Source organism: Corvus moneduloides, chromosome 1, assembly GCF_009650955.1.
Source record: "Corvus moneduloides isolate bCorMon1 chromosome 1, bCorMon1.pri, whole genome shotgun sequence".
NCBI lineage: Eukaryota > Metazoa > Chordata > Aves > Passeriformes > Corvidae > Corvus > Corvus moneduloides.
In genome coordinates, this window is record NC_045476.1 from 94,734,526 (window position 1) to 94,752,546 (window position 18,021).

General features: G+C 38.5%; 1 protein-coding gene across 14 annotated transcripts in view; it reads left to right on the plus strand.

Moving 5' to 3' along the window:
- The window catches only part of FHOD3 (formin homology 2 domain containing 3), a 377,817-nt gene that overhangs the window by 267,651 nt on the left and 92,145 nt on the right, over positions 1-18,021 (plus strand). For 8 of the 14 annotated variants that reach the window (XM_032118819.1, XM_032118873.1, XM_032118846.1 and 5 more), the window contains exons 11-13: positions 454-543; positions 11,785-11,880; positions 14,194-14,571. The exons of 4 other annotated variants lie outside the window; for them this stretch is intronic. In XM_032118819.1, the coding sequence (XP_031974710.1) occupies positions 454-543; positions 11,785-11,880; positions 14,194-14,571 (564 nt within the window). The remainder of the gene's footprint in view (positions 1-453; positions 544-11,784; positions 11,881-14,193; positions 14,572-18,021) is intronic. 2 more of the 14 variants (XM_032118845.1, XM_032118863.1) reach the window with 2 other exon arrangements.

The window sequence follows — 18,021 nt, forward strand, 5'->3', positions numbered from 1 at the left end:
CTGTTTGTTGACTCTAAAGGGGAATCTGGCTGATTAGCTCAGGTGGGGATACATAAGATGCAGACAGAAAAAGCTGGACACTGTCATGTCACTGCTGAAGATGCAGTTTGAAAAACTGAAGTGTGGTCTATACAAGAGCGATATATCTTGTATTAATTATAACACTTGGGAAGTTCATTGAAGGTTTCTGTTGGTTAGCACGGGACAGGATGTAAACTTAGAGCCTTAAAATCCTGTTACATGTAAAGCAGTCTTTCTTGCAAAGAGAGATGGGTTGACTAAAGTTTAATGGATTCTGGCAATATGAAAATATAAGACTCCAGATAACTGAAACAGTAGTTGCATGTTGTATACCACATAACAGCACTTTATTTTCTTTCTTTTTTTTTTTTCTGTTTTGCATTCGACAACACATTCATGTTTGTTTTCCATCACCTGTGGCCTGGTCTTTAGTGGGCTAAAGACAGCTGAGTGCCCCATGGCCTTACAGGCTGATAACAAGGATGACAGTGCATTTGAAGATGAGTTTAAAGCATCTTCAGTGTGAGTACAACTGGGGGCTTCAGCTGCTCTGCATGGGATGCCTTGTGCATGACCTTGGGCCCTGCTTCAGAACTTAACAATGTGACTGGGAATTTGTATACATGGATGTGGAGCAGATATCAATGATTTTTTTTGTTAAGCTGATGAATTTGGATTGGAAATGAGGAGATGCTTCAACTCTACAGAAATTGTTCATTCTCTTACTGCTAATTAATTAAACAAATAGAAGCCATACAGGACAACAACTTCTATCAATATATTTTCTCACTATTAATGTTTGCTTGCTAGCTTTATTTTGCAGTCTTCAGTAACTTCTAATAAATTTGTGTTTGAGCTAACTTTTAGTAGGAATAGAACAGAGGGAATAAAAACACAACAGATTAGTTTCAGAAGCTCTTTGAAATAATTTTTCACCAACATAATAACATAATTTCAATAATCAAGCTACATTTTTGAAAAAAAATTATCCAGTTCTGCTCCACACACTCTTTGACAGTGATGTATTTTAAAGCATAACTTCAGTTTAAATACAAGAAAGAAGTCTTTATCTAAGCAGTCAAATTAATTTCATGTTGCAGTTATCTTCTGTAGGAAAATAATTAAATTCTTTTCAATTCCATTTGGAATGTCCAACTTGCTCACCTGGCTCTGTAAGGAAAGAGGCATTCAATTATGAATGTGTGTAACTCTGATCTTTATTTTGCATATTAGTTAAATAAAAATCCTTTCTCAGCCCCTGTACCCATTCTCCAGTCCTCTCAGCAGGTAAAGACAGGGAGTATTTCTTGTAGCTGGTAAATCAGATTTTTTCCCATTGGACATTATAGACCACAAAGTATGTTCAGGTTCTGAAGATGCATGTTCTATGCTCAGTGAAAATTTTTAAGTTACCATAAAAAGAAGTTAGTCAACTGTTGGATCTTCTATAATTCCCATTTTTCCAGTAAAGTGTTTCTGGTAAACAAGCATTTCAGATAAGCAAATTTTGTCCTTTGCATTCTTAGTTTCATTATCTGCCCAAATCTGTAGTTGTGGTAGGAAGAGGAAAAACAGCCTTCCTGCTTTATCCTATTCCAGAAAGTCTCAACTTTCAGTGAAATAGTCCAGATGTTTGCAACAGTATCTCTACACCTGATAGCTAAACTGAGACAAAAAAAAAAAAAAAAAAAAAAAGCCTTATGGCTTCTATTCATTAATGTTTAGACAGGAAAAAAAGTGGAGCTGAATGAGTCCTATAAGGTTTTTTACACTTTTAGAGAATTTGAATTAAATTTAAATGGAAAGAGGTTTTTTGGAATCAAATTTTCAAATTTGAACACATGGTCTTCAATGCAAGATATTTATTGGTTTAAAGGACTTAAATAGAGCATCCTAAGTTTAGATCTTGCTGCAATTTGTATTGAAATTTTAAAATCCTATGTTAAAATGTGATGCAGGCATCACCTGATTTTGTCAAAAGAAATGCACATTATGACCCTGCTGCTTCCATTGTTAATGAGAGGAATCTACACAAATGGATAAAAATTACTTACTACTTCTGTAAACTGAAAGCGACTTCTGTTCAGCTGTGAAAGAACTGTCTCCTGCTAATGACCTTTTGGTTCATAACCCTGGTCCCTCTTGAGAAAGGAAACAAATTTGGCAGTAAGTTTTGCAGTGGTATATTTTCCAAAAAATAGTCTACAAAATGGATTTCAGTCTTTATTCCTTCACTACATTTTCTTTCCCAATAGGAATTGTAACAATACTAATGATAATCTTATTGTGTTGTTCCTGCTGAAAGTTCTAAACTTTGTGGCTGCAGATGTCTTATGGCTGGTTTTACAGTAGATTAGATCCAGCAAAATTGCTTCTGATGGACATGGTTAGAGATTGAAATCACACTCTTACACTGTACTAAATTTTATTTTGGGCGATATTCTAGGTTATTTTTGGACTTCTGTACCAAAATCAGTCGAAGGTTCAAGTTCTTTCCCACCATTCTCCTTCCCACAATGTTTGTGTTTCTTTTCTTTCTAGCTCATCAGCTGTTTTGGCAATTGCTTTGCTTTTGTTTACCACATCAAACAGGTTCTCCACAGTCATCTGCTCTGTGTCAACCGATAAGTCTTCCAAAAAGAGAATAATCCATCGTGCCGGTAAAACAACAAAAAAAAAGACAATATTGGCCAAATTCTGTTCTGTCTCACAATGCTCTATATCCAGAAAAATTGTCTGAAGTCAATGGAGTTGCTCTGATCTATGCCAGGCTAATTGAGAGCAGACTTTGGGTTCTGAGCTGGGAAAAGTTGACCGTAAATGCTAAGGGCGACCAAAAGGAAAACTTGCAGGCCTTTTTCATCCACTTGGCAGCCTTTTTCCAAACTAAATGTATTGCTCTTTCTCCTGTGGTTCAAAACAAATAAGGATCCAAATCTGCTTTGTGTTAAAATAGTTTTCATGGAGAGTTAAGCCCAGATTGATGTGCCTGTTACTAAGTAAGTAAGTAAGTAAAGAAGTTGATAACAGCTACTAACTAAGAAAGGCTGAAAGTTCATTTAAAAGTCTGTACCTTCTGCAGCATACTTTAAGATGCCTGTCCTGACCACTAGCAGGTCTGATTTGCTAAAATGTTTTTCTGTTACCATGATGGCATAGAGCACCCATAAGGCTGGCGGGAATTTCAGTCCTGTTAACATGATGTTTTAAATGCCGTGCTGGAGGTGCCTCCTAAGGTTTTCTGCCCTGGTCCAAATTGAGTGCTCTCAGTCTGTGGTCTAGCATGCTGTTTCTTATACAGTAGACTTTTAAACACATTCTTCCATGGGTTGTGTTGTTTGTTTGTTTTTTTTCTTTTTAAAATAAAGCTCGCTTTTTCCAGCCACACAATGGAGAGAGTCAAGGAAAAATGTAAGGAGTGGCATGGAATTAGCACTAGATTTATGTTGTTATTGTATGCAGTGATTTCTGGATAAATAAGCATTAAAAGGCAACCTTCTCTCTGTCTTTCAGTCTCATCCTGACTGGCTTTGAGAGAGTAAAAGGCAGGTCATTCAGAAGTTCTCAGTGCTGTCTTGAGCACTGGACAGTTTCTCTGAGTTGTATTCATACAAATCAGAAACAAGTGCTTCTCCCAGTTTTCCAGATTAATGTTTCACATTTTGCTGTGCATTTCCCTTTCTTCTGTGCTGCACAGAGACCACACTCATCCCTCACCCTGGGTGTCCCATCAGAGCTGTGTCCGCCAGACCTCAGCAAACATATGCAAGCGAGCTTCTAGGAGATTTACACTGACACCTCTTACCAGCAGTCAGGTGAATGGCTCCACCGCTGTGGAATTGGTTACAGTCAGAACTGAGGTTTATAAAGCTCTGAATAGCTAGGATTAGGTATTTACCTCTCTTTACTAGATTCACTGCTTTTTATTTCCATAGCTTTGATTTATTTTTTATCATCAAAAATCACCAAAGAATTGCTAAGATCCATCTTATAACACTAAATATGTTCATCTAGAGATAACCTGGCCATGGTTAGAACTTTCTTGTCAGTATTCCTGTGTTTGACACCTAACAAAAGAGAGAACTGACTGCCATCTTAGGAACTTACCAGAGTGGAGCCTGCATTCTGAATCAGTGACCAAAGCTGGCTTTAGCAAGCTATCTCTTTTTAGACCTTGAAGCTAAGAAGATATGAGGAACTCCAACTCTTCATGTCCACCTGAGGTTCCAGATTTTTCAATCTGAAAAAAGCTGACCTTTAGGAGAGCTATATTGATAAAGTAAAAACAACAGAGAAGCAAACAGGGAATTATGTATCTATGGACTTTGCATTTGTTAGGGTCCTGCCTGGAAGCCTGTTAGAACTCTTCCTCTGAGCAAAAAGTAGCACAGGGAATTCCAAAGTTTCCCACAAATTTCTAGGCTAGCTGGACACAGCTCCATTGTACAGTGCACCCTGGGCTCAAGGTCTTTCATGCCCTTTTTGGTCCTAGAAGAAAACAGGGAAATAGTTGTCTAAATAAAGGAAAGCTGTGCTGAGAAGTCATAAGGATCTGTTTGTTAGTAAATGCATGTTTGTGATGTTTGAGGATTGCCAAGATGCAGGCAGAGATCGTGACGCTATTTTGGTTTTACCAGAAAACAATGAATATAGCTGAGCCTCTGATGCTAAGCATTTTTTCTGCTCAACTTCAGATTCCTGTCAAGTTTCTTAACAACAGTACAGACCTCAGTTTGCTTATTAGGCCCCATTAACTGATTGTTCAAATTGCTTCATGTAGAGCCAGGACTGCAGGGTTGGTTTGTTCATGATACAGCTGAGACTTCTTTTTTTATTATCATGATTTTCCATGTTTTCAGACACCCCAAACCATAACTAATCTTTTATTTTTCTCTGGCATTTACTACAGAAAAATTCTAGTTTTTGTCATGATGTTTCAAGTTCTGGTGACTTTGCACAACACTATAAGAAAAGATTAGATTGTATAAATACTTAATGGCTATAGATCAAAGATACAGTGGTGAGTGAGGTTTATGTTATGTTATTTTATGTTATTTTATTTAGGATGGTTTGTTCCACATCTCTTAGAGTTGTTATCTGTGTCAAATATGATAAGTGGTATGATAGGTATGAACCAGCAAAGTGGGGAGACTCAACATCATCATTTGATGTAAGACTCAGGCTGTGGTATGGATTACTAAAGGCCCAGATGAGAGAAGAAGTTAATTTCTCTTTTATTGCTGTCATAGAAAGAAACACATGTTGGGGTTTTTTTTCTTGATGTTTATCTCTGGCTCCTAGTTTTGAGTATTTAAAACAACTGAGGCATGAAATTATACTAAGAACACATCTCCAGGATAAACATGCAGCCACATATCTGTGGATGTGCATCTCTTTAATACACGTATATACACATAGACATACACTCATACATATGAGCTGAGCTACCTAGCATTTGGGTGTGCTTTGACACTGAAGGGTATATGATCATTTATGAGAGTTAATAACCCTTTTCACAGTTTGGTTGGTATGGGTGAAAATGGAAATGGGATATAAAAAAGAAGAGGTTTTGGAAAGATTTATCTATGAAATTAAATGGCTTGATAAGGTAGCCAAGGTAGTGTCTGTTCATAGCATCAAATCGTTGTTAGTCTTTGACAACAATACCATACAAAATCTGACCTGCTATTTTAGGTTTGGAGCAGGAGAACATGTTTATTTCTCCTATGCAGGCAGAATTTGAAGCATGAAGTCAAGCAGATTCAAAAGAAGAACCCTACAAGTGTGAAATTTTTAATCTTACTCTTTGTAAGAATATCTTGGAAGGTCCTGTAAGGAATGCAGTAGAGGAAGAGACATGAGATAGGCTAAGAAAAATTTTCTTTTGAAGCCATACCATAAAAAAGGACTGCATTGATGTATAGGTAGGGATTGACCCACTATGCATAAGTAATAATAACACAAAAATTTAAAATTTACAGCTTGATGAGTATCTCAGGTCCAGGTCCTATTACTGTTTCAAGATGGTATCAGCCCTTTTTATAGGAATTAAAATATCTCTGTAGGCGTGTCAGGTTTTCTAGTAGGGATACTCTTTGCTGACTGCAGGTCTTGCTGAAAGGAAATGTTTTCTGCCTGGCCTACATGCAGAGTCCAGTTGACAGCACTGCACTTTCCTGTAAAGGCAATGGTAGATTTTCCTATATGAACTTCAGGAGGAGTGAGGAAAGCACCACAGTTTAAATAGATTATAGCTGCATGGCAAATGAAATCACAGCATGACTTAACCTAGTTATTTTACTTTGTTTTTTTCCACTATGTGTTTATCTTTCGTGAGCTACCTAAGGAAACGTGATGCCAAACCAGGGTGGGAATGCATTTCCCTGGATCTGTATGGTCGTGTTTTATGCACTGGAGTACACATGCCTTAGAGATTTCACCTCTCCGGTGTGTTCCCAGTGTTTGTAAACATGATCCTCTGAGGACAGGAAAGGTTTTTTACACATGAGATGCAATGTGGGGGGAAAAAAACCTGCAGTTTGGCAGGATGCCATTCTCTTTGAAGTAAGGGTCAACAACAGTGACCTTCAAGTGTTAACGAATATGCACTTCCAAGCTCTGAAAATAATATTTCTTCTCTCTTTCTGTATATATTTCAGTACACATTGCTCCAAAAGTCTATCTGTCTTTATTCTGTTTCTTTACCTCTCTGCTCTTAGAAATGTAAAAACAGCAATGCTGTTCAATGATCAGAGAGTTGTGACTCTTGAAGTCTTTGCAAAGCCCTGCCAGCCTCTTAAGCAATGCTGCTGTCTTGCTATGCTTTGATGTGTCCTATATAAACCAACTGCAGCAATTAAACAAGTGTGGAGGCATTGCCTAGGTTTAGTTGTGAAAAGCTGTTGCTGATCATATTTTAGGCATAACAAAGTAACAGGAACCTAAAGATAAAGAACAGATATGAAGGCATAGTGAGTGCATGTACTTCACATCATTTGTCATTTCCTCAACTTTTTGCCTGAACTGTTTTTTTTATTTAGGGAAAAAATACCAGGATCATTTTCCTTTTGACCTTTGTAATTATTCACCATAGTTTTCCTGTGTGCAGAAGGTGAGATTTTGAGGCTTTGTAAGTACATTGTTATCCATATAATTTCATGTATTTTCATCTTCACATAGTTGCACCAACTGCAGTGGAATGGAAATGGGCAGTGGGACTAATAGGTGGTTTCTTTAGTTTTATTTTTAATGGAGGAGGAAAGTGTATTGCCATATCTTTATACAGACTTATAAACGTTGAATTTAAATTATTACCACTTCTAGCTTTCACATAAAGGACTAGTTGAATCTGTTTTGGCAGCAAGGATAGAAGAAAGGAAGAAGCAACAGAAGTGTACCAAAGCATTTGTCTATTTTACAAGGATTTAGGAATTTGGCTATGAATTGTGCCATCTAAGCTATGAAAGTGGAATTGAACTCATAAATTGAAGAAAATGACAAGCAATGGCAAGAGAAAAGAAAATTACATCCACTGTGACTTATAAATATCTTTCCTTGAGGTAACATGTTTCACTTTCTTTGTTCACTTGGAGTTCAGGGATGCAGGTTAGAGGTTTGCAGGAGGGAGGGTGGAAAACAACCTTGAAAGGAAAATTTGTGAGATCAGCTGTAGTATTCAATTTAAAATGATGTTGTGAAATGGCTAATGGTGGTCTTATTTCACTGAATGTGGCTTGTAGTCCTGGTCACAGAATCATAGAATGGTTTGGGTTGGAAGGGACCTAAAGATCATCTACTAGATCTCATGAGTTAACTTTTATGTGCATTGTATATGCAGACCAAAGCCTTGGTAGCCTAATTCTGGCAAGATCATAATGTTTTCTATTGTTCTGTATTCTGGTTCATTACTGGTTAAATTCATCCTGAATTAAAATGATTTGAAGCATATCTTACCTTTTCAAAATTTCCTTTGATACCAAGCAAACCAGAATGTGTTTCTGTGCTCGTGCTTACTTTGTTGGTGTGGGTTGTTTGTTTGTTGGGGAATTTTTTTATTCCTTCAGCACAGCCTTTGATTTTTCTTTTAGCTCTGCCTTTGGTATTTTTTTTTGAGGTGGGGAGTGAGAAATTTGTGTTTCTGGGCTACAGGCTAGAACAAAGAAATCCTAAGTTCTTTCAAGCTGCCTTCATCAAAACTGTGCAGACAAAGAGGTTGGGGAGGGCCTGGAGTAGACAGAGACTACACAGAACCTTGTACACATTGCTCAGCTCTAGGGTCCAGTGGGACAGAGAGCAAGTTTTGGTGCTTTGAGTTCTTGTGGACTAGGAGCCACAAGAACATTGTCTTTAGAGTGGTGTCTTAGTTTTAAAATCATCCAACTGTGACTAGGTTAGGGGTGTGTGAGGTGCAGTGCCTGGCACCTCAAGGACTCTGGCCCTGCCTTTAGCTAAACTTGTAGAAGAGTCCCTTTATTATAATTTCCCTTCATCAGTCTGTATTTATTAGTGCTTTTCTCTTTGCAGCTTTGAATAGCTATTTAATATCAGCAGGGTAAGTTTGACTGGCACTCTTTTTTTTTTCTTTTTTTTAAATTTATTTATTGTGAAAAGGAGAAAAGCTAATCCTTTAGTCTAAACCTTTGTCTAGATTTTGTTTTGCTGCCCTAGTGGTTCTCACTCCATAAACTGCACTTTCATAGTCTTTTTTAACATGCACATTATTTTAAATGGCTATAAATACTTTTGTGTCACATTTTAGTCGAAACAACTGAGCAAAACCTGTGCCCTAGAAGATGTTTGTTAGTTGCTATGACCGATGATATACTTTTTAAAGATTTGTGGGGGTTTGGGGTTTTGTTTATTTGTTTAGTGGGGGTGTTAGCTGGTAGCAGTAATCCATTCTAAATATGAAAATAAACATAATGATTGTTTTGAAATTTGTTTTCAGTGCTATAAAGCTTTTGTTTAAATATTTCTAATCTAATACTTTCACCATGAAACTGAAGTAACCCGTGAATAGCCTTAAGGTTAGCTGAATATATCTGATCCTTCAGCATTAGCTGAATGCCTTCCTCCCTGCCACTGGAGAAATATTTGCCTTTTGTTAAACAGGATGGATTCCTCTGCACTACTGAAAAACATGCTGGCTTCTGCGACCTCATTTAATTGGAAACCTCCCTATAAGTCCTTTTTCTTAATTTAATTCTACTATTGCATTGACTCCAAGTTTGCCTCTGTATGTGAGAGGAACAATGAGCTTTTCCACATTATCCTTTCTTCACTGCACACAAAAATGAACACATAACTCTGAACAGTTCAGATGAATTCACAAATCTGTCTACTGCTGTGTTTGTGCATCTGACTCTAGTTAGTGTTTTCCCATTTTAATAAATATTCACACAGAAATTTTCCTTTTCTACCTCTTAGGAAAGCTTTAGTTAGCAGGTACTACCTGTTTTTATGGACAGAATAGCCGTCCTCTAACAAGACTGAAATGACTGCCACTGTTGCTTTCGTTAAAAGAAGGGCACACATCATTCCTGCCTGTGACCTTATCCCTCTCCACTGATCTGTATCTGATCCCCTTTCTGAGGATACTCAAGGGCTCTGAAACTGTGAGTTTAGTTGCTGAAAGATGATGGTCAGAATGTTGAGCCTCTCCCCTATGCACACACTTCCTTTTTGCAAGTTTCCCTTGAGCACATTGGCTCCCCCAGACTGGAGAGCGTGCCTGCCTCTGTGCACACCAATCATCTCTGCTACCAAGTCACACAGCCAGATCCTTCCTCTGGCTTTTCCAACCACTTGCCATGTAGTTGCTGCCCTCCTGCACCTAATATTAGTAAAGGAAAAGAGTTTTCCAGTCCAAGCTTCTTCTAAGGTTTTGACCTAGAACTCAAGGACCCTTGAGGAAGGAGTCATTGGCCTGACAGAAGAATGATTTCTTTCCAATCCCTAAATTTTTTTTTCCGCTTCTTTCTCCATGCTGTGTAAACTCCTGTTGTTTCAGCCATGCCCTTGTAAGGAGGAAAACATTCTCAAAGAACTTTTTCAAATCTGTGAGATACACCATATCAGATGAGTATTTCAGTTAAGATTTTTGTCATTTGAGACAACTGAGGAGAGGAGACATTTTGATATCACCAATGTGCAATCCTGGTGGGAGCTTTAAACAGCAATAATGGGGACACTCTTGTTCATATAAGCAACAGCTGTGCTGCCAGCATTATAGGACGAATTGTGCTCTAATCAGAGAACCATGAGCCCACAGAGCTTCACGGGTTGTTTCCCAAATGTGAGTGCTGTAGGACTAGCAGATACAGAAGTTTCCCTTCACAGGAGATAATAGCAAAGCTAGTCTTGAGCTAGTAAGGAGAAGGGATTTTATGAATGCTCCCTGGTCAACTCTTTCTTTTCTTTCTTCCAGTAAATGAGTAAATGTGTGAAAGTTGAGAGGTGTCTGTGTAAGAGAGGCATATATTTGTGGAGAGGACAGGGAGATGAAGAGGTGACAACTGAGATGGTTATGTCACTAAGCCACCTTAGGAATGGTTGAAAATGTTTACTTTGTAAATGTTTGCCAGAGTATTGGCAAAGTTCCAGGCCCTGCCATTTTCCTGGTTATTCTGTAACTAACTCTATATAAATGCAACAAATTTTGGAGAGACCCTTTGCATTGCACTCAATGAGTTCATGATCTCACACTGTAAATATTCATTATTCTTATAACATGAAAACTAATTCTAAATGGAAAAAAATCCACAGAGCATCCCTTCAGAATCAGAGGAAAGAAAAGCTTTCAGGAAAATGCAAGGAATTTGAATGTCTTACAAACTTCATTACTGATTGTATGTTTTCCTTTTTGCATGGAGCATAACCTAGTGGTATATACATCATTAAATCAAGTGGAGAACTGTATCAACTGCAAATATATCTTCCATGAGTCTCGTAGTTTGGGGAGATTAAAAGCACAGATAGGAGGGACAGGAGGCAAACAATGTAGCCTTTTTCATTATGTTTAATATAGGTTTCCTATTTTACTTATGTGGTTTGTAGGTTATGGAGGCTGTATGCAAGTCTTACACTTCTGCCAGAATTACTGATGAACTGAAGCCTGCTCTGACTGTACTAATGACTCTACTGAAATAATTCATGTACTGCATCTGATAACTTAAATATTGCTATTTGCAAATAGTCCTGAACTGATTTGGTCTCTCTGTTATTTCTAGCTCAGTGGTTCACCCTGTTCTGTTTTCCAGTTGAGCTATTGGTTACTTAGCAGGAATATTTTATTTGTGTTAATTTAGAAAGCATGATGTCCAGTGCCAGCTGTCCCATGCCAGCACAGTGTGTACTGTCCTTTAAGCCAAAAAGACACAACTTAATGACTAATGAGTTGAACATTGGTATTGTCATGAATGTTTTCCATTAATGCCTCTGCAGGTAGGGCAGCCGCAAATGGGAAGCCAAGCTCAAGAAAAAGCAATGGCAGCTTTGAATCTTAAAAATTAATAGGAAAAATGTAAATGGGGAGAGGATAGAAGTTTTATATTGGTAGCTACCCTTGTGCAAGCACATACTTAGCAGGAAGTTTATAGGTGGCTTTTTGTCTAACATAGGAGGGCCATAACTCCCTCTTCATCAGTCTTTTCCTTTCATTTCTAACTTCATTGCATTTCTTTTTCTGGGGACTCATATTGTTTTCTCTTCCATCTTCTTTCTTTCCATCCCACTGCATGCTTCTTTTCCTTGGTCTGACCTCAGAGAGGACGAATATGAAGAGGAAGAAGAACAGCCAGTCACAGAGCCCAATACTGAGGATGAGGGGGAGGAAGAGGCCAATAGGCAGGTCAAAGCCAGGTACCAGGATTCAGCATTGTCCCTCCACCTTTTCTTCAGGCTCTGGCATGAACCCACCAGCACAGTGTGCAACAGCATCCACCTTTTCACTCACATTCCTTGATCACCTATTAAAGCCACCCCCCAAGGAAATTCTTTTGCATTTAAAAACCTTGGGGAGGGGGCTGGTGGGTGGCAATGCTGATGGAAACATGTTTAATTCTGTAGGTTCAGTGCACTACGAACTGTCTGCACTCACTCCCTTTATGTAATTCTCACAAATCTTAAAAGCTGTAGTGGAAAGCATAACTTCCAAGCACGGTTTGGTTTAACTTCTTAGTTAAGACAATGATGAAAAACTACAATGCTGAGGATATTGCTTGGTTTCTTAGGTTTTCATCCCTATCTTCATCCTGCAACCTTATTTGGAATACCTGTTGCTATGCAGTAAATTGACATTTTTTGAATGCTGCCTATGGTTTCTTATAAGTTTTGTTCATGTTTCAATAGCAAAGAACTACTTTGAGGCAAAACTGATATATATGTGTATAAATATAAAATTTTATAAATGTCTGCCCACCTGTATATATATAGATATCAGCAAATCACCTATCAATACTCATGTGTAAAATTTTCCGCTTATTTCTGAGATATATATATGTTTGGCATTTGGCAACTTGATCATAATAAGTTGGAAGCAAGAAAATACATCTTTGTTCGAGACAGCCATTTGATTTAGATTAAATTATTTGGCTTTGCAACTCAGCAAATGAGATTGGGTTTTTTTGGGTTTTTTTTACATAAACCACATTCATGCAGACACTATACAGCACAGAAGGAAGAAAGGAAACTGTTTAATGTGTGAGTTCCAAAGAAAATACTGTACTGTTGTTATTATTATCTTCCAGTCTGCAAATCTTGCCAATGGCTACCTGAAATTTCAAAATTAAGTGATAATTTCCTCAAATCTGATTCTTGAAATTCAAAACTAGGACACAAGTTCTTGGTAAATCTCATGAGTATACTAAAATACTGCTAAAAAAAGTGAGGAAGAGCCATGTGAAGAGCGTGATGTGTTTGTAGGTCATTGGTCTTTTACAATAATAATTACTGTAAGATAACTGGGTGATATTCCCATGACTTTACTAAGTACCTTCTTTCACTCTCACTGTAGCATAACAAAAATTATCTGTAACCTGGCTATTCATGTTAGATGCTGTCAAGTGGGACTGGCCTGGCTTCAGTGTCTCCTGTCAAACACAGCAGGTGCAATAGATGAAGGTTTCCAGATTTTCCATTGTGAAAACAATTACCTGGTATACACCTGATGATTAACTTCATAGGATCCCAACATATGTGACATGTATTGTGTTTTTGTTGCATATGCTGTGCCAAGCCCACAGTCCTCAGATGAGGGCCGTGCCTTCCATGCCTGTTGGGAGATTACAGAAGTGGTCTTGGGAGAATGAAATCAGCCACTTCCTAAGTGATCCAGCCCAAAGCCCATGCACAGTGTTTATGCTGGAGTTACTAGTGAAAACAGACACCTTGGAGTGCAGATCCCATGGCTTTTCACCTGCCTTGTGCTTTCTGTCACTCACCAACATCTGCCTTCAGCAGAGCAAAGCAGATGTGTTTTCTGTTTCCTTTGATGCGAACTCTGCAGGTCTCTGTGTAACACCAACATGGAATGCTGACACTCAGAGAAACCAGAAACTAGTGTCTTTATACCTAGACAAATACCTGGTTAGGTGTTGCTTTTGAGATCATTCTAAACCTGAATTTGGACAGAACAGTGCTAATTGAGTACTTTTTTTTATTTTCATCTTTGTTGGATGAACATTTTTAGTAAAAAGATCAGATTCCCAGGGCGGATGAGAGTCAGATATCTGGACTGGGAGAAGCAGTCCTAGTCCTGCAGACTGTATCTTGAAGCATTTGTGCTCCATGGAACATTTTCCAGTGTGCTGAGTCTGCTTTGTACTGCTCTGATGATGTTTACAACTTAACTTGAATTACACAAAAATTATTCCAAAATAGTTGTGAAAAGGCTCATGAAAATTAGTTCTGAAGCCTGTAGGCTAAATCCCCTCTTTTGCTTTAGAATGAGTTGCTTCCTTTCACCAGTATTTCCAACCCCAAGAAGAATCCCACTGGGATACAAAGATGTGAGTTCTCTTTATTTAAAAATACGTGATGGTTGTCTAAATTTTGGAAGTTTTTGTTTGTCTGACTCTACTTAGGTTTTTTTCCCTGCAAGTGTTACTATCTATTATGTCCCTTTGTCCCATTTTTCTCTCCTCTTCCCTTTCTAATGATTTTTTCCCCCTGCAGTGAGGTTCCAGATGTGCGTGAGGCTGTGAAGGAAAACTTTTCACAGTGTTCTGACTCTTCAGCTGTCTCCAGTGCCATTTCTCCAGCTGAGAGGCCTCTCACCTGCTCTAGAGTGAAGAGCTTTTCTAGCAACTCCTCTTCTGTGCCTGACTCATCTGTCTCTCATCATAATTCTGTCCTTTCATCACCATCTTCACCTGCAACAGCATTGCTGCGCTCTCCCCAAAATTCCTCAGCATCCATTACTCCAAAGGCATCTCCAACAGTGGAGAAATTACCTTACGTACCACATACTCCTTTTCACCTCTTCTCATATGACTTTGAAGAGTCTCCAGCATCTGTGAAAGAGAAGGAAGCAGAAATGATGAGGGAAAACAGGTAGATTTTATATAGCTGACATTAACTTTTAGATAAATTAATAACACCTTTAAAGAATTTTACAGTGGTAATAATGTTACTCTATGTGTTGTATTATTTCCAGAACATACTGTACTAGTTTTAGGCCTGTAAGGCTGTATTTTGATTTGATGTTTCCCCCTTGCCTTTGTTGACCTCATTTGATCTTACTCTTCTTCCATGTCTGTAGTTAATAAATATCCTGGCCTCATTTATAGAGCAGTGGATAAATAACCCATGATTTGGGAGATCACAGAAAGGAGCGCTGTTTTGCTCTCATTTACAACAATGTAATTTGCAGATGTGATTTCATGAAAATTAATGGAGCTCTTCTGCTATAAGGCCAAGAGAGGTCAGATCAGCACTTGAAATTCAGGGGTGAAGTCCTGGCTTCAAGGCTGAACTGCCAAATCCTAAATTTGTTGTTTGATTACAGTGCGTGTCTGCCTCATGTACAATTTCAGCTCATGCCTGTAATAAGTGATCTATAAAGATAACATAGCACTCAGAATAGACAGTTTTATCTCCACAACATCTGTTGAGTTCACTTGTTCCTCATGCATTTTGCTTAGTTTTTAACTTTAATTTCTCCCACCCACTTAAAAAAAAATATTGTTTTGTGTCTGTCTGTTTCCAGCTAAAAGAGATTGACTGTAAGTAGCACTAAAAACAGTGATAGAGAATCACCTTGAAAAGAAGTTGATGATTTTTTTTCTGTCTCTCACAGCTGTCAGTGTTCTTTGAATTAGGTGCTGAAAATGTACATTTATATTGTATGCATATTTATTTCTTCCTCTCTCCAGGAGTCCTTCTGAATTTCTGCATGTAACCAAATGTTTTGATTCCTTTGATCCTTTTAATTTTCAATCTCTCCCCTAATAGGTGGGTGTGTTTTGTCCCTTTTTCATTTTGCTGAAAAGCCTGTAAATCCAAGCAGTTGTTGACAAGTGACTTAGTTCACATATTTGTCCTTTACCTGCAACTTGAACACTGGAATTCCTGTAAATTTACATTTTCCTTGATAGGTGCATTTTTCCCTTAGACCTCTCACACTCATTTATTGGTCTCCCATTGCTGCTGCTGTTACACTTTAGAGAGTAGATTCCTAAATACCTTCTGTTCCTGCAACATTTAGTATTTCCGCAGTGATTTTTTTTTCCTCTGACCATCTTTTCTGCTTCTAGTTACTACACAGGTTTGAGAGTGTGGTGTGGGGGTGGGGATTCTTCTGGGTTTATTTGGAGGAGGAGGAGGGCAAAGCTTGCACAATTTAGTCAGTAATGTGCTCATAAAAGAGGCAAATGTCTTGAGGGTGAATGCTCCTGGATAAGACTATTGCATCTACACTGGTACATGAGACAAGAAGGGAAAATGGAAGCAATAGCCAGTACCAGAGGAAGGTTAGAAAGATAAACTTTGTGTACAGGCTACAGACTTACCCTGGTGTTCTGGTCTTGCCTTGCTCCTATTCCAGCATCTCAGTGTTCCTCTAGATTAGATACGTAGGGATGTTGTGTCCAGACTAGTCCCTCTGAATTTGATTTTTTTTTTTTAATAGTTGTAGGTCTGAGTACATAGGAGGTGCATTCCCTCCATTTTCATGATGGTTATCTTTGGACTAATTGAAATTCCTTGGTCTGAAAAAGGGTTCTGCACTATGTCAGCTTTTTCATGGGGCAGAGGAGAAAGAAAGCACGTGTAATGGTTGATAAGAAGGTCTCCTTGCAGTTGATCAAAATGGAAATGGAGGTTTCTGTGTCAGGAACATACCAGATGAGCTCTGAGCTCTTATCAGGACAATGGAGTTTTCTCATTGCTCACTCAGTACAGGCGCAGTCAGAACATTTTCTGGGCTGAGTTTGTTGGAGAGAAGGCCCAAGCTAGTGCTGGGTCGGTGCTACCAGGGAAGCTCCACACTGTCCCGTTACACAGCCTCCAGCGGGCTACTGTCTACAGTTTCTAGTTACTTTTCTTCTAGAGCAAGAAGGCCTGCACAGCAATTATTTCCTGCAAAATTCCTTTTGTAGCTCAGAAACATGCATGTTAGAATTTTCTTCCAAAATTATTCCCCTGTTGCTGGACAGTCAGTATGGTGTCTCAAAAATAGATGAGGGAAGAGGGGTGTTTTCTAAAGCATAAACCTGGAATTGTTGTCCAAGGGGACATGTTCTCTAAAGCACGATCCCTTCCATTGTAAAAGCACCCAGCTGAAATCTATTCTGATTTTAGCATGGGCCTTGGCAGGCAGCAAGGCTGTTGAACCCTAGGGAGTGAAGCTTGAAACTTTGACTGACATTTTGCATGGCTAGATGAGTGTGCTAAATGGAGCTGAAGGAAACCAACCAGCCTTTTCAAATAAAATTGCTGAGTGAAATTACTGAGTGCCGATGTGTGCAAGGGAAGAAGCAGCGGAGAAAAGATATGGTGAAGGAGGATATATTCTATCTTAAGAATTACAATAAGGAAAACGATATTGCTCTGTTTCCTGAAATGAATTTTGTCGTTTGGATGAGTTGGCCTCGCAGAGTACTGATCTTCAGAGCGCCATATGCTTTCCATGTGGGAAAATGGCATTGTCTGTGAACAATATTAGAGAAATATTAACATTTTCCCAAATCAGGAATCTTTTCTTGACATGCTGTTTAAGTACTATGGTTAAAAGGCACAGTAAAGCCACACAACTGCCTTTTCTATTCAGCACAGGAGCCAGGATGAAAACATTGATAGAAGGGACTCTGGGGATGTGGCCGTTCCAGGAGTCCTGGAAACAATTTCTCTTTGATCAGCAAGCTCACATTGAAGCGAAGCAAGTTTATGGGGTTTTTAATGGAGAGAAGGGCTGATAGAAATTTCTAAAGCCATGCTTCCGGAGACATGTCTTTTTAACCATGGTGATGATTTTTTACAGACATTGTAAGAAATGGCACATAAGCTATTACTTATGTTGGGGGAGGGGAAAGAAAATACTGCCAGCTTTAATTGAAAAGAATGTGGTTGCTTTCCATTTAAAATGCAAGCATTTGCAAGTCATGGATGTCCATGTTCAGATCATGTCTCAGGAGCGCTGCCACTTTCCTTAATTTTACTAGATACGAATATTGCTGTCTTGGGCTGCTTTGATCCCTTTCCTAATGGCTGGATATCAGCTCCCAAAACAGCTAATAATTTTGAGTAACTGATGAGTAATTCAAGTATTCCTGTTCTGAGTTGTCATTTGAGAGGACCATTCAAATCTCTTATTATTTTCCTTACCCATAGCTCACTGTTTTCATCATGTATATTCATGCCATGGCTGATCTTAAGAGTAGATGCTTGGTTGCATATTTGGAAATAGAGCAACATTTTCAGAAGGTGAACGTGTGAGAAGTTCTGGGGCATGGGATCACTACCACCCCGTAAACAAGAGGATTTACTGTTGCATGCCTGTTTGCT